Source organism: Cyprinus carpio, chromosome B14 (genome assembly GCF_018340385.1).
Source record: "Cyprinus carpio isolate SPL01 chromosome B14, ASM1834038v1, whole genome shotgun sequence".
NCBI classification, from domain to species: domain Eukaryota; kingdom Metazoa; phylum Chordata; class Actinopteri; order Cypriniformes; family Cyprinidae; genus Cyprinus; species Cyprinus carpio.
In genome coordinates, this window is record NC_056610.1 from 18,899,678 (window position 1) to 18,917,131 (window position 17,454).

General features: G+C 36.9%; 1 protein-coding gene across 1 annotated transcript in view; it reads left to right on the forward strand.

Moving 5' to 3' along the window:
- Positions 1-15,501, forward strand: part of LOC109102182 (glutamate receptor 1-like) — a 69,136-nt gene extending 53,635 nt beyond the window's left edge. Inside the window, exons 17-21 of the mRNA XM_042738372.1 lie at positions 3,382-3,580; positions 3,669-3,916; positions 8,144-8,258; positions 11,132-11,266; positions 14,326-15,501. Coding sequence (XP_042594306.1) covers positions 3,382-3,580; positions 3,669-3,916; positions 8,144-8,258; positions 11,132-11,266; positions 14,326-14,493 — 865 coding nt within the window. The 3' untranslated portion in view covers positions 14,494-15,501. The remainder of the gene's footprint in view (positions 1-3,381; positions 3,581-3,668; positions 3,917-8,143; positions 8,259-11,131; positions 11,267-14,325) is intronic.
- Positions 15,502-17,454: the final 1,953 nt, after the last annotated feature.

A 17,454-nucleotide genomic window follows, 5' to 3' on the forward strand; every position in this document is an offset into this window, starting at 1 on the left:
TTTCAGAGTTTGACTTGGGTTTTTTTTACAGGCTGCTGATGTTTTGCATGGGTTTAGGAATGATCTGAAAACTGGGAGGGAGACAACAACATTATTAGCTTTGCTCCTGAATATTAATTAAGTGATTAACTGATTTGCTTAAAATGCACATACTTTAAGTGGGCACGGACTATATAAGGATGACCATGCATTAATTGTGTTTTCGTTCATTCTGCTGATACAGCCATTTGGCAAAGGCTTCTGCTTGAGCTTAAAGCCTTTTTCTTTAAACACTGGCAGCTATTTTTTTCTTTGCTTTGTGGCCGAGCAAAGCTTTTTAAATATATGATTATTGCTTAAAAACTGTGGGTCCCTGTATCTCTGTATAAATGTGCTTATGTAAATCAAGAGAATATTATGTTAAAAAATAATAAATGTTACAATGAATATTCATATGAAAATGTTAATTTTATTTCTAATCTTTTAATCATCATATCTTTTAATCATTAGGTAACATGCAAAAGTTTATAGTTACCAGTGTTATTTTTGTATAATTTATATACTATTATAGTATTTATTATGATTTTAAATGACATTTTAATTTTGCTTTACGTTTTAGTAATTTTTAGTTTCTAGCTTTACTTTATTTGATTTCAGTTTTAGTAAATTGTGTGCCTCAGCTTAAATTTATTTTCTTTTATTTGCAAAAGCTAAGTTTCTACACTTTAAATTTTGTAGGTTTAAGTTCATGTTTAATAAAATAGTTAATCTATTTTATTTTAGACATAAAATCGTTTTTCATCTATGTTATTTCATCTTTTGTCAGCGTAACGTAAGTGTAAGATGTTATGTTTACTGTGTGCAGCATTCTTCAGTGTTCCAATTATCAAGCACTTATTAAATCACAATATGGAGACTACTGAAATTGACATTATTTAGTACTGAACCATCCATTTTATTTTCTCAGATAAATGTCCTTCAGTATGCGTTCGCATCTGATTATCTTGTTATTTGGCGGTGGTAAATATGGCATGCTGTATTTGTCAGAATATGTATCGTGTATTTAAGGGTAATTAGCTAATATGAATTATGAGACTGAATAAATAGCAGACACAACACATCAGCATCTTCATCAGACCATTTTAGCACTAACTCAACACACTTCAACAGGTCCTGTCGTGAATCATTTTTACGGTGTAGCCTGGTCACGCTGAATATTGATTTACCAGCGTCATTACATTATAATACTGCTGTGTACTAAACCATTCAGCGAATAAATTTCCCTTCTTACACTAGGTGCTTACATAGCTTTCTGTACACAGCTATATTTGTAAACACATTTCACACAATGAAAATGAAAAATAGTCATGAATAAGAGTCTCAGCTTTATAAATCAATCTCAATAGACCTGTTGACTATCCAGGCCACCCCCTATCAAGGTGGATTCACCATGTACACAATTAACCCTGGCCTTTACTCCGGCAGAGAGAGAGGATTATGCCACCCGGCTGCCAGGAACTCAGGGAGAGCGGCCCTGGTTTTGTTTTAGCCTTCTAGGCCTGCAGGTAGACCTTCTAGAACTCCCTCAGAGATGTTAAACTGATCTCATATGCCTGCCTGAGCTTCATTCAGGTCATGGGATTAGAGCTCAACCCCAAAGGTCTGGTTTAAAACATATTCTTGTCACATGGTTCTGGATTCAGGATTTGGCCAGGGGTGAAATTGTTCCTTTTTTTAACCCTTGTGAAACTGGAATTTTTGACCGGCGATATCTCAGTCCAGCCCTTGAAGAATAAAATGAAATATTTCTTATGCTCTTTCTCTTAAATACATATTTATACGCTCTTTTGACATTCACTGCACATTCACAGGGTTCACAGGTTCTTGCCTTTTCATATTTCTGTTTGTAGCCATCTCGTCAGCTTTTCATCTCGCCGGGTTCAGCCTCCCTCCCAGCTTAAATGATTAAACCGTGCGTTTGTTTTTGTTTCCGTGTTTTATCTGAGCAGCTTTTCCTGTTCCACCACACATATCGAACAACTACTTTCCCTGGAACGTTTTACACACACCATTTCTTGTTGTACGTGCTTAGACTCACTTGAGCGAGAGAGGGTTTCCTTGGGGATCCTTGGGGATCTGGGCAAATCTGTTTTTTTGTTTTTTGTTTGTTTGTTTTTTTCACTTTTTTTCATTATTATTAGTTAAAGTGCAATTACAGTAGCAGCTGAGTGCTCTCATCACCATTAATCCCTGGCAATTAATTACATATATTCATTTAACATACTGGCAACTTTCTAAAAGTGAGATTAATGCGCTACTGGTGAGTCGCATTGTGATGGGCCTTATCTCGTTTCAGCACATTTCACTAAGAGTTTATAGCTGAGTGGAGACAGAAAGCAGTGTATCAAACAGACTATACCTCTGACCACTTTAAGCATCAACGTGTGCATGAAGAAGATACATGCAGGCCAGCGTTTGTAATACAGTCGGGATGTAGAAAATGTTCAGTGCTCCTCAGAATGGGATTTGATTTTTTGAAAGAATACACCAGATAAACTCATAATGGATCTCCATTTGAGCATTTGATTTCCAGTAGTTTCTTTGAATTGTTTTAGCTTCCTGAATAAAATCCTGGCTGATAAACTGATAATTATGTTCAGGTAATGGCTGATAACCAATAAATGTCTGAAATGACTGATTTCTGAAGGAACATGACTGTGAAGACCGGAGTAATGGCTGATAACAATTAACTGCATTAAAAAATTATTGATCAAATAAATGCAGACTTTCAAAAATTGTCCCGAACCCAAACTTTTGAACCGTAGTGTAAATTAAAAATAAAAAGAACCCAAACTTTTGAACCGTAGTGTAAATTACAAATAAAAACTTAAAACTAAAATCTATCTTTTAAATGCTGTATAAGTGAATTTAGAAATTATAGTATTATATGTATTCTTCAAAAAAATGGATATACATTTTTACATTTGCTAAGGATTTACATGTCAAAATATTGAGAAAGTCGCCTTTAAAGTTGTCCAAATTAAGTTCTTAGCAACTCATATTACTAATTAAAAATTAAGCTTTCAAAATATATTTATGGTAGGAAATTTACAAAATATCTTCATGGAACATGATTTTTACTTAATATCCTAATGATTTTTGGCATAAATGCAAAATCGATCATTTTGACCCATACAATGTTTTGTTGGCTATTGCTACTTATGACTGATTTTGTGGTCCAGGGTCACATATTTGAAAACCAAGAGTGTGTTTTGTACAAATTATTTATTTTTTTATAAATGCTACTTGGTTTGATGTTTGGTTTTATAATACACATGTTTTATGTGTATATAAGCTAACTTATTGAAGCCACCATATATTTATGTAATTACGTTTCCACAGGTCTCTCTCTGGCCGTATCGTGGGTGGTGTGTGGTGGTTCTTCACTCTGATCATCATCTCCTCATACACAGCCAACCTAGCTGCTTTTCTCACAGTAGAGAGGATGGTGTCACCCATCGAAAGTGCAGAGGATCTGGCCAAACAGACAGAGATTGCTTATGGCACTCTAGATGCTGGCTCTACCAAAGAGTTCTTCAGGGTAAGAGGAGACATGAAGTGTTAACCTTAAAAAATATATACATATATATTTGTAAATGTATAATATTTCGCTCACTTTCTTCATTTAGAGATCAAAGATTGCTGTCTTTGAGAAGATGTGGTCTTATATGAAGTCTGCAGACCCCTCAGTGTTTGTGAAAACCACAGATGAAGGAGTTATACGGGTGAGGAAATCCAAAGGGAAGTATGCCTACCTGCTGGAATCCACCATGAACGAGTACATCGAGCAGCGCAAACCCTGTGACACTATGAAGGTCGGAGGAAACCTGGACTCTAAAGGCTACGGCATCGCTACCCCCAAAGGATCCCCTCTCAGGTAAAACCAGTTGTCCACTGTATGCTAACTGTATGGATTTAACCATTGCCAAACTAACTTCTGATGGTGATTCAGTTGTAGTAGAGGCTGGATTCAGTACTAAAGTGGTTATGGGGTAATATCCATTTTCATACTGCATTTCGTAAACTTGCAAGCCAGTTCTGAGTACTAGTTTATAAAGGACACAGCAGACTAATGCTATCTGGCATACTTTACTGAATCTGTACAGCATTACTCTATCACTGCAGTCCTGCCAACTAAATCAGCTCTTTAAAATGCCAAGTGTGCTTGAGTACACTGCATAGTCTATATGTGCTCTTCTCCATCATTTGATGGATTTTTGCTGACACGATTGCAGGCAAATATTGCTGAGTTTTGCAAACAAAACCCATTCTATAATAAGCTTAATTTACATAGAAAAACAATGCATTTGTGCTGAGAATGACTTACTGCACAGCGCCAAATTTAACTCCTGGATTGCGGGTGGTTTATGAATAAGATGCAGGCTTTTCCCAAAGTGATGCAGCTGTTCAGTGAACTTGCCTGGTTCCTCGTTTTTCAAGGACTTTTTAATGGCTATACGTGACATCATTAAATAAGCCATCCTTTGAACCAAGGGCGAGGGTGGAAGTACTGTACTAAGCAGCCTCTGCTATAACAGAACATGCTGTTGTGTGGGCGTACATACTTGTGTGTGGAGCTGTTCAAAATCCTGCCCGTACCTCATGTTGCTTGAAGGGGTTTTCAGCACACTCCACCAGAAGTACTTGCATAAGAAACGTCAGGAAAATTATGCGCCCTCTTCAGAAGCTCTTTAGGAAACAAGTGCGTTCGCCCTCTTTTCATTAAACAGCAGCTCCGCTCAACAGAGCCCATTGAGACGGCGACAGGCTCTTTGAAGCTATAGGTTTACCGAATGCTAATTTCACTTTCTCTCCTCCTTCATTACGAATTACGAAAGCTTTCTCCTCACGGAGTGACTTGCGCATGAGAGAAATTGGGCAATCAGTTGTTATTCTTATGCAAGCCACTTCTAAAGATGAATGTCGACATTAACACGTTTCTTTTATATTCTCTGCAATATAAGGTGAACAGTTGTTATTTCAATTGTTCGCCGCCATCATTAACGTCACATTTATTGTGCTTGAACGTACCCATCTGACTAATACACCATGGCCCACATGATATTACATTCATTGCTGTGCAAAAAGCTTCGCAAGGGCAATTTGGAGCTGTTGAAATAACCTCAATAACTCCGTCTCTCTCTAATAAGATAAGCTCCTTGGGGAAACGACCTCATAGCAATTGTACAGTCATTTTTTGGGTCATCTTTTAGCAAAGCGAACAGGGGGAGAGTGTGGATGGAGTGGGAGAGAGACATCGGATACAAGATGTAAATGACTGACTTCCATCTTGCCACCTAGGGCAGGACTCAAATTAAATTCAATACTAGCTAGCCATTACTGTGACAGCAAGAGTGAAAGAGGCTTGGAAATGAATTCATGAATGTGTTTCTCTCTCTGGTGAGTTACCAGCTGTGCAGTGTATATCTGATTTTGAGAGAGAGCGACTCCCATACTGACACGTGTTTACATGTACCGGTATATGCTATATGGCCATCTACTGTGTGAATTCATCACGTGGAAGCCAATGGGAGATTTTGCTCTCTCTGTCAAAATTGTTAGACACTGAGAATCTAATGTGAACATCTAGATTGAGTTATGATTTGCTGGACTAACCATGTGCTGCAGTTGTCAAAATAATGCTCCATGCATTTTCACACTAACACAATTTTTCACATTTTTTTTACACTTTCAATTGCCTATTATTTATAGACATCTGGCACAGATCAAATATTGTTAGGTTAACTTTTTGCAACTTATCGATATATAAACTTAAAATACTTGCAAATAATTTAATCCCCTAATCTGTGAAAAATACATTGATTTCTACATTATTTCTTTGAGATTTAAATATTTTAAGATTAGAAATCTCAAAAAATCAGATTGAAAAAAACTTTCAACTGTTAATTTTTAAATTGTAGTTAAATCGATAATAAAAAATAAATCAAACAATAAATAATTTTTAGACCACGAGCTGGGAGCGCCAACCGTTTTTCCTGTAGTTATACTAGCAAAAGTGGATTCGGAAATGCCCTAAGTACACCTTTGCCATGCGCTTTAGACCAGCGGTTCTCAATTCCAGTCCTTGCGACCCCCTGCTCTGCACATTTATTATGTCTCTCTGTGTTAACACACATGATTCAGATAATCAGCTCGTTAGAAATGAGCTCCGTGCATGAACTGTGTTCCCATTGACATGGTCCCTACACAGTGTTCACTGCTCCCTACTCCCTGAGCAGGGGAAATCTGTTGAAGTTTACTTCACTTCAGAACATTCATTCACAGATTTGCTCTACGCAATGTCTTCACACACGGACAAGTGTGACATCAGATACCTCGGTAAATAAATACAATTTGAATTCACATCTTGCACACTTCAGTGCACTCTGAATGGAACATATACATTCGCTTCGAACTGGAGTCATGGCGGAATATCCTTAGATGTCCACTTCGCAGGGCACTTACGTTCTAATAGAACAAACGTCTGACTCAAAAAGAGAGACATACAAAATATGTGAGCAGGGGGTCACGAGGACTGGAACTGAGAACCGCTGCTTTAGACCAATCAGCTTGGATCGTTAAAATAGGGCCCTTTCTATTTTATGGGTTAATTTACTAACTGAAGAAATAATCAGTTGTTTTGGTGCATTTCGACAGCTGTTTCACATTTTCCGTCTTATCTCCAACTGATACCTTAAATCGGTTTGTTTTGCAGTCAAGATGCGACAGCCCTAAAGACTGATGTGTGTGCCTTTTTATCTCTATCCATCTGTGCCCATTCTCTAAGTTTAGTCAATAAAATCATCTCACCCAAAGCACTGCCACCTCCTGAAGCAAATGCTCATCAAACTGAATGTGGCTGTTTGTTCCTCATTCCTGAGACACTCTCTGACTTCTTTCTGTCTGGTACTTCTGGGATTAGAAAGAATTCCTGGGTTTTATCAAGCCAGACAATCACTCTCCTACGCATACAGAGCTGCACACGACATTTGCTCGCGACACAGATTGGCCAGTAGGTTACATGGGTCGTGAGGAGATGTACGTTTGTGAACTGTATGGGGTGTTCAAGACCTGAGAATGAAAGAGTAGCTGAAAAGAGATGAAGAGATAGACACTTTAGATGTGGTTCCATATATCAATCATATGGGGCAGTGGGATTAAAAATCAAAAAAATTAAATTATCTACTGTCATGTTGGTCAAATAATGGTATTGCTTCTTTGAAGCTAAGCCAACTTTAGTATAATGTTCATGCTGCTCCTTTAAAAACATTGAAAGTAAATGGTGACCAATCTCTAAAACTGACAAAAATCACTATAAATGTAGTCCATGTGATGTGCATCTAATGAATTATTCATTCAAGAACGTTGTGCTAGTTTACTGCAACGATGGTGATGTGAACTTGACGTAGTTATGAAAATCCAGCGTTGAGTTGATCCTGATAAGCGCTTATTGTCACAATTTTAAACACAGGTGCTTCCTTCTAGTTTTGAGAGCTGTAGTTCAAACCATTTCCACAAATGAGATTTGTGACAACGCACAACTTCTGAAGACTTGGAATATAGTGCACAGTATGAACTACTGTTTGTATTTCGACAGCCCTTGGTCACCATACACTTCCATTGTGTGTGTGAACATTCTGCCTAACATATCCTTCTGTATTTGACGAATCAAGGATAAAAAGAGTTTGGTCTAAGTGTGAGTTTTATCTCTTTAAGAATTAATCTAATGTCTCCAGGCTGTTGTTTTCGATTCACATTGTTACATTCCCCAAAAGGGAAGAGCCAAAAGTGGACACTAAACACTAAGGACATCTTTTTTTTCTCCTCCTCTTGTCTAAAGAAGTCTTGTTCCTGGCTTTATAAAACCTGTCTTTCACAAAGGCCACTAACAAAAGCATTGTTTTCCATTAATACACATGTTAACATACTTTATATACAGACTCGGAGCAAACCCACTGCGAATGCTATGTATTTAACATTCCAACCTACATAGAGCAGTGGCTGTTGTGTTCAAACCAGTCTGAGTCTGTTCTCCCATAACACTGTCTCTGAAATGGTTTATCTGGGCTGACACTGACCAAAATATTATTTCGTTATCATTTCAAAACCCAGTAAACCTGGCAGTGTTAAAACTGAATGAACAAGGCCTGTTGGACAAATTGAAAAACAAATGGTGGTACGACAAGGGAGAGTGTGGCAGCGGAGGAGGTGATTCCAAGGTCAGCCCCAATGTGACAAACCCAGCGGGTAAAACCACCACTACCATGGGGGGTAACCAGCATCTCAAGCCGACCAAACACTCTAGACCAAAACAATCGGGCCTAAACTGAGCTTACTACTAACACATTTTGGCTGATTAATAAATAAAAAGTACATTTTGAACAAATTATGGCATATCATGGCAACTGATAAATAATAGGTGACCGCGATCACGTTATTCCAAGCAGAGTGTTTGCGGTCTGCCGGTTACCCAAAGTGATATAATAATACACATCTTGCAGCAGGGAGCAAGGAAGCATCGCTAGATGGAGTATTAACCCATATCACTTTTACAATGAACTAACATGTTTCTGATATGTGTGCAGTCAATTAAAAAGAAAAAGAAACAGAACAGTTGAGTTGATATTGATGGGTATGTGTTTAATGTGTACTGAATAACATAAAATAACATGGATAATGTTATTTATGTTATTTTCCTGGTTGAAGATCCCAGTTAACCTAGCGGTGTTGAAACTCAGTGAGCAAGCCGTCTTAGACAAACTGAAAAACAAATGGTGGTACGATAAGGGGGAGTGTGGAAGCAAGGACTCCGGAAGAAAGGTCAGTTCACATATTTGGTCCTGCTCTGTTCCCTTCAGTTTAGCCCTCTCAGTACCCTTCCAGAAGGTTCAGTTAGGAATCTGGACATGGGCGGCTCTTACTCTCTCTCCAGGGTTGTATTCATTCATTTGGGAACCCAGAGGACACATTTTGGCAGTAGAGACTGCATTTTTGCTTTATTAAAATTTTGTTATTTTATTACATTTTGTGTGAAAACATGTTATGTTAATTTGGTGCTAAACAAACATAATATTATCAATTGTGAAAACAGTTATGCTGCTTAATATTAACTTAATGCAACTACAAAATTCTCCCACAATAAAAAAAAATAAAAAAGAACTTAATGCAACTGCAAAATTCTCCCACAATGAATCAAAATTAAAATACATAAAATATAATATAATAATTAACATAATAATAATAAATATCATACAAAATAAGTCAATAAACTATAGCATACTGTACACATTTAAAAATGAGCATATCCATTAGATAGATAGATAGATAGATAGATAGATAGATAGATAGATAGATAGATAGATAGATAGATAGATAGATAGATAGATAGATAGATAGATAGATAGACTCTGATACATTTGTGGTCTGTACATATATTATGGCTATAAAGAACAAGGTTCTTTGAAGAATAGAAAGTTCAAAAAAGTTTGTTCAAAATAGATTTATTTAAAATTGAAATCTTTTGTACAATTATAAAACTCTTTACTGTCACTTTTATGATAAATTGCATGCATCCTTGCTGTAAAAATGTATCAATTTCTTAAACTGAAGAGGTAGTATATTAGTATACTGTTCAGAACATTTCCAACCATTATTTTGTACCGTCATAAATTACAAACTTTAGGTGTATGTTTATAATAGATTTAGACATTTTGGCAGCATGGTTAAATAGATGGGGTTTTTTTTGTTGTTGTTGTTTTGTTTTGTTTTGTTTGTTGGATGCAGTTTTTACCATTTACCTTTTGCATATATCTACACACATTAAATCTGATAAATTTTATATTATTAATTCAAGTGTAAATAATAGTATGTCTAGCTCTAGGAGCCGTGAAGAGAAAGGCCATTATTATAGACTGGATGACTCACTGTATAATACACTCATTTTGTTTAAAATAGCCTGGTGGTCTGAATGGAGCTCTGGAGAGAGACTGGTCATATTGCTCTGATCATCCGTAAGAGTCAAGCCTCCTTTTTGGTCCTCAGCCTCTGTGTTCTCCCTCCTGTGTGCCCTTGGAGTGTGCATGTATTTGGATGCAAACCCAGAGGACAGCTGTCTGTGCTGTCATAGGCCCCGGCCGACACACACCCCCACCGCACCAAACCCACCCGCATGGCACAAACAGACAACACCACACCTCTCTTAAGTGCCTTTCTTAGAGAACCAGTTCCACACCAAGACTGTTATTATATCACCTTTGATAAGTACAAATCCAAATTTCCTTAGACTATTGACCTGCCCTGCATGGGTGCCAACCAATAAGATCGTAATTTGCAGCTGTGATATAGTGCAGATGATAATTAGCAGGTTGAATAAGGGAAAAATTAGTCGAAGGTGGACACAGACTGCCTGTGTTAGTGCATGAATGCATGTTCATAATTGTAAATTAAAATTAACAAATTTAAATTTCATGTTCCTAATTTTAAATTAAAATTTGATGGTTTAAATTTCAAATGACAATTTGTGCAATATTTTAACATGTGTTTAACCTATACTAGTTACCAGTAATTTTTATATAATTGTATCAACATTTATATAATTATATGTACTAGTTAATATTATAATAGCATTAAGTATTAATGTTGAATGATATTATAAGTATTTAATACTAGTATTTATTATTAAAATTATATTAGTTACATACGTTAACATAATTTGATTTTTTATAATGTATATTTCTTTATGAATATCATTTAGCAATAATTCAAGTTTAGCAGTCCAAAAAAATGATTGTTTTAGTAAAACAGAAACTAAACAGTTATATTCATCAATATTCATGATATTCTATACTAGAGGAGCAGGAAACATTTTAAGCAAATGATTATAGCACTACATTTGGTGCCACAGTATTTCACAGTATAGTCAAGATAGTTCTCATTTTAGCTTTTATATTCACTGTATATGTTTAGACGTTTGGATGAATGCATAAACGTGTATATGTAATGTATAGGAATGCTTCTATTGTCTTTGTCCATGTGAATTTGTTACAATTTTATCCAGTAACTCTCATCTAAGACATTTTTCCTTCTCCTGTAGGACAAGACCAGTGCTCTTAGCCTCAGCAATGTGGCTGGGGTTTTCTACATTCTGATCGGCGGTCTGGGTCTGGCCATGCTGGTGGCCCTGGTGGAGTTCTGCTACAAGTCCAGAACAGAGTCCCACAGAATGAAGGTGTCCGCGCGGGCCGCTCAGGCCTTTCACTGCACCGCCTTAGACAGCAGCTACAATGAGCTGCAGAGTTACGGCCTGTACGGTGCCGACACTGTTAAGATATAAAGCACTCTGGGGTAGGAACCTCGAGTACTGCAGAGAACTAGGCCACATCCTGCCCACATAGCAGCCTGACCTGCCCCCCATCTAACCGTCGCCAGATTCAAAGCTTCTGCTGCGCACTTTCAGTATCATCCGTTTCTCCTCACCTCTTCTTTTTCTGTCTCTTACACTTCTTTTTTAATAGTAGGGCTGTCAAAAATGTAAATTAATAAAACATTAATTATAAAATAATTAAAATAAATATTTTAATATGATTATAATCTAAATATATTTGCTAAAATGTAAAATGTCCCCAAATGTAATATTTTATTACATTTAATAGACAATATTTTATTAATGTTTTAATATTTATTGTAAGTAATTATTTTTTAATTAATATATTAAAAATCGTTTTTATTATTTTATAATTTATTTTTAATAGGTAGTGTATGCAAACATGCAGACTACATCTTGACAGCCCTATTCAATACTCCTAATTTAATCTCTCATTATTTCTTTCTCTCCCTTTATTTCCTTCTCCCTCAGTTTCCCGTTGTCCGCTAGCCGCTCTGTCCATAGACTAGAGCTTTGTTTATACACATCGTGTCTCTGTTCATTCATGAAACAGAGCAAGTGTTCCCCGGAGACACTACAGGTCTCTGTTTTCCACCATGAATCCAAAAATAGTATGTCTAGACTCATGATTATGCATCAGTCAGCTCGTGTGCTCCTTTATACAATAAGACCCATGTCACATCTTATCTAACGTACTTTTGCTAATGCATAGTTGATTAAAAGTATCTATCATAAACAAGCAATCTACAGGCCCATGGAAGCCTGTTTCCACAGTGGAACAAAAAGAATTAATTAAAAAAAGGTAATTGTGACTTTTTAACTGACAATTCTTTTTGCTCCCAATTCTGAATTTACATCTTACATCTATTTTTTATCCTATGGCAAAAACAAGCTTCCCTAACAGGCCAGACTGACAAATCAAAGAAACCCCATTGCAAAAAAGGTCCCCAATAAATGTAATCCATTGCACATATAGATACATCAGTGTGATTTTTGTAATAAGTATCTTTATGACAGGCAATTACCCAAAGTAGGATTTGTAACAAGTTTAGCTGGGTATTACACACTTGTGTAATATTATAATAGCAAAGATTAATATAGATTTGCTTTGTTAATTCAATTGACAGGAGTCACATTTCACAGCTGTCCATTTTTCATATCAGTCGAGTAGGATTCTGAGTCATTATAGGCGAACTAATTAGTCTGCATCAGGCGTATAACTTCATCCCCCAACGCGCTGAAGTGTAGGGCAATGAAATCATTCCTAGATTGGAAAAATGCGATTTAAAGGGACACATCATTAGCCTTGGTTTCAGGCCCACTAGCTGCGACAACAATAGCGGATTGCTCTTCACAACAGCAGCAATAAAATGATGACATTTCTCACTTCCACACCTCTGTAGCAAATTAAGCTCGTGTTACATGCCTATCAAGACTGTTTATTGTCTACCCACGTCAGAGATGCTTTACAGTGTCAGCTTTGGTTTTGAGGGCCTAAATATGGTGGTCCTGGGGGGCACAATGCAACAGCATTAGCCAAGCAATTAAAACTTGACAACACAACACCAAATATGGGTCATTCCCATAGCAAATCATTTTGAACACAAGTGCTTAGTACAGTTATGGGTAGTAAAGCAAGGAATTGCAACCCGAGCGCATTGGGAAAACATGCCTGTGGTGACATTTCTGCTTAATATTTTGCAGCTTCTTGCATGATTTGCGTCACTTTCAAAGTGAAATGCCCAGTGAGTGTCGCTAAATAAGCATTAAATTTTATTAGAAACAGATTTATCTGGTCTCTTATTACACTGATTGTTGTATGTATTGTGTCAGTTTGGAAGTGTCCAGCGCTAAAAGATTAATGTTCGATCACGTTTGAAAATGACATACTACATGCTACCCTAAACCGAACCGATTTTAACCAAATTAAATGTGAACAGTGCATTTGTTGAAGGAATGTAATTTTTAGCTTGCTTCTACACTAAAAAAATGGTATAGGATTTGCATTGAATCAATGTAACGTAATTGTTATTAAATTCTGGAAATATTTACAAAGAAACTGAAATTTTAAAGTAGAAAGGCCAAAACAGTATATTCCTGTAAAACATACTCCAATAATTTTTATTTACAAATTTAAAAAAACTCCTCATCCAAAGTGTAACACTTTACTAGGTGAGCTACTGAGCAAGTTTACTACAAGAAAGCCGTATATGGAGCTGGTTCTGTGATACAAATGTTAAAATGTATTCATTTTAAAATCATGCATTATGGTAAAAGTGTTTTGTGGTAATAACGTAGTATTGTGCAAGGAACCACACAAAAATACTTCTTTATTACATGATCATGTGTAAAAAGTAATACAGTTTGTCACTGTTTTATGGCCACTAGTGGACGTTTCAGCTGGAAACTGCAGTGAATTGTATGTATGGGTACGTTTTTGGAGTTTTGTACAAATGTAGGTAGGTAGGCACGTTTTCCCAATGAGCCTGTGTTGTGGAATTGGTAGGTTGTTAGAGATAATGTTGTTATTTAATAGCAATATGGCTAATATTGGATTGTTTCCCAAAATACATCATTATCAGAAAAGTTTCATTAGTGTTTCATCTGTTTGCTTTGCTAAAGGCATTGTGTTGTGCCCCCCCCCCGAGCCACCATGCTGATCAATTAAAGTCAGAAAACCAAAAGATGGAAATCTGTTGGCATAGGCCTGCAGATTAGTTCTCTTTACAAATGTTGTCTAACTAATTATCCAGTCATCACATGGCAAAACATTTTATGTGCATACCCCATTAGGCAGATGCTTAAATCATCTTTTACTGTCTCCTACTAAAATTGAGCATCTTTCAAACAGTCCTGCGCGTATTTCCATATTTCTGTCTAACGCTGTTGTGTCTCCATCCCAGCAATCCATCAATGATGCCATGCGCTGCTCCACGCTGACCAGGATGAGCGGGAACGGTAGCGGCGGGGAGAACGGGCGGATTGTCACACATGACTTCCCCAAAGCTGTGCAGACACTGCCGTGCATGAGCCACGCAGCCAGCATGGGCCTGGGAGCCTCTGGCATGTGACCATCTTGACGGAGCGTCACGCGTCACATGTAACGCACGGACCTCCCGTTCACCTGCCGTCTGCCCCTATGTCTGTCTGCCCGCCCGCAACAGACACACCGTACTGCCAAAATGCACTCGAAGACTCTTCTCAGTGAATAGCCACCAATAAAACTCTTTTCTAAAGAAAAACAAAACATCAAAAAAAAGTGCTGCAATAACAAGCCTGTGGGACTCTTTGGGAAAAATAGTGTTCGTTTATGTCATGAATACAGAAAACAAAAAAGAGAAGTCTTGTGTCCGATTCGACACTCGCGCTGTGCCAATATTATAAACCTGTTTACTTCTGTCTGAGTGTGCAATATTTTAGTTCATATCAGTGTTCAGCAATGTTGTCTTTAACTTGAATTTCTTTACAAAGATTAGCTCACAGAGATGTTTTTTTTTTTTTTGCACAAATATGTTCTATGAAATGAAAAAAGCAAGTTCATTTTCCTTATACTTACTAGAAAAGAGTTAGAGTAAGCTAACGAGCGAGATCTTACGCATTTACCGTATATGGATCCAGTGCCCCGTAAACAACATTGCTTATTTCTCTCGGCCACTCTGCGTATTGAACAAACATATCAGCTCATTTAATGACCTGTCCATAGTGTAAATACTCCGATGTAAATCTTAAACCGAGTGAGGGAGAAATTTCATTTGTTGTCGATCGGTAGAGCATAGCGGAACCGAACTTGTTGATTATCTTGCTCTGTGATTTCCCACCTCATGGACCTTGCATAGCTGCTACGCCTCGTTTCAGGCACCATACCTCATCAGAGACCTGGAAGCGAGCCGCCACATGTTTTGATTGCCACATCATTGGGAGCTCTCCTAGGACGGAGTTAAATTTGACCTCAGTTATGGGCAAATGTGCTTTAATGAGCTAGTGTGTCCCCAATGCAAACTATCGGTTCTCGTTAATGTGAAGCCACTGAGAATACATTAAGAAAAGTTCATTTAAATGGTGTTGCTGTAACAAAAAGGGTACTTTGGTAAAGAAGGAATATCCAGAGATTACCACCAAAAAAAAATGCACAACACTCAGTTTACACAAATCAAAATCCATTCAGCAGGAAACAGGACAAACTAATTTCTTGACGTGTTTTATAGGCACAGAACACTGCAGAACCACAGTCACCAAGAGCTGGGTCACTGCTTTTCAACCATGGGAAATTATTCATATTTTAGTCATCCTTTTGTAACAAATACTTGTGCCTTAGGTGTGATTTTTTTTTTAAATGTATTAAATTGAAGAACAATATTTATTGCTATGAATGCTATTTTATATGAATAATAATTGCTAAAAGTAGAGTGATTATTCATTCATTACTTTCTATTCATTACTTGATAAGTGGCCATCTCGGAAAGATTGGTGTTTAATGTATTTTCAGCTGTAGATCTCTAGAGCTCGACTCATTGTAGAGTGTTTTAATTACCTACAGGTGCATCCCACACATAATCACTGGCGTTTAACCAGTCGGTACATGTTGCCTCAAACCCATTCCTTTTTGGAATTATTAATTCTTTAATCTTTGTCAATTTGAGCTCCCCTGCAGAAACAACGGAAGGAGTTCACTGGGACGCCCCATGGCTCTAATTATGGAGATGTTAACAAAACGTTAACCAAATGTAGAACCAAGAAACAGGTGTTTATTGCCTGTTTTTTCCTATTTGGTCTGATGCCATACATTGCATTTCAAGTTTCATCAAGGCATGCATGGAAATCTAAACCATTTTACTACTGCATTATCAAGCAGATGATAAATCTGGCATGAATTAAAAATGCAATGTCACATCTGTAGCCAATATTATTCAAAACATCTCTGTGCTGAAACTTTAAATGTCACTTTCAGTTCCTTCAGTAAACATCCTCAACCTCACATGGAGATGCAGTGTGTAATAACTGAAAGTTGTTGTTTTCTTTCTTTAAGATTTGTGCTCCAGAGACTCATTTGTGACATTCTGTCAAGATGATTTGTTAGATGTAGTGTAATTCCACACAAGATAGGCAACTTTCTGTTGTGACTGAATTTTCTTTTTGCATATCAGGTTTATAATCAGTTCTGTTCTGTTTCCAAGTAGGACAGTTTAGTCTGAAAGCTGGCATACTGTGTAAAGTGTCAGATGTGGCATTTTCAGCATAGTCCTGTTATCCGCCGTGACACTGGAGAAAATGGATCGTTTGTTCATGGGAAGCTGTAGTCAAGCAATGAAATCTGGGTTTGTCTTATTTCCCCATAGATGGATGACACAAGTTAACCTCCTTAACTTCCATGATCTTCCAGAACATCATTACTTTCTTAAGTGAAGGTTTTGCTCTGTGCCACAGAAAAAAAAATGCATAGGGTATTTGTGTTCATGTCACTGGCAGCTGTTTTGATGTTGTTTGCATCACATCGCCAAAAAAATTGAGAAAAAATATGAAACTATGAAAACAGTTCAATAAAGTTAATATTCAAGTCACATTCGCACATTTAAGTCGGAAATATAACACATTGCATCACAACTAAATGTTTGTTTCAGAAAGCAAGTTGAGTGATTCATACCAATCACAACAGACTTGGTTTCCTCTCAATGATCCTTATATAAAGATTACAGATATATTATATGATATTTTCTCTATTACAGATCTGTTTTCTGCCACTGATCACATCAATACATCTCTTTCAAAGTCATAAATTAGCAACTTGTGTATCATTTATGATTCAGTGTTTGCCACATGTAAAAATTATTATGCTTGATGGTTCATGTGCTCAAAACTCATAATTACGATATTTCTGACTCCATTTGAAGGGCACAATAGTTTCAAACAAAGCTGCAGCAGAATTAGCTGCATTTCTAAGCAACAGAGTGGTGTTTTTGAATGAATCGTTTGAGTAAATGATTCAATGGCTCACACAGTCTTGTTGCGTTCCTAAATCAAGCAGTTTTTTTGAA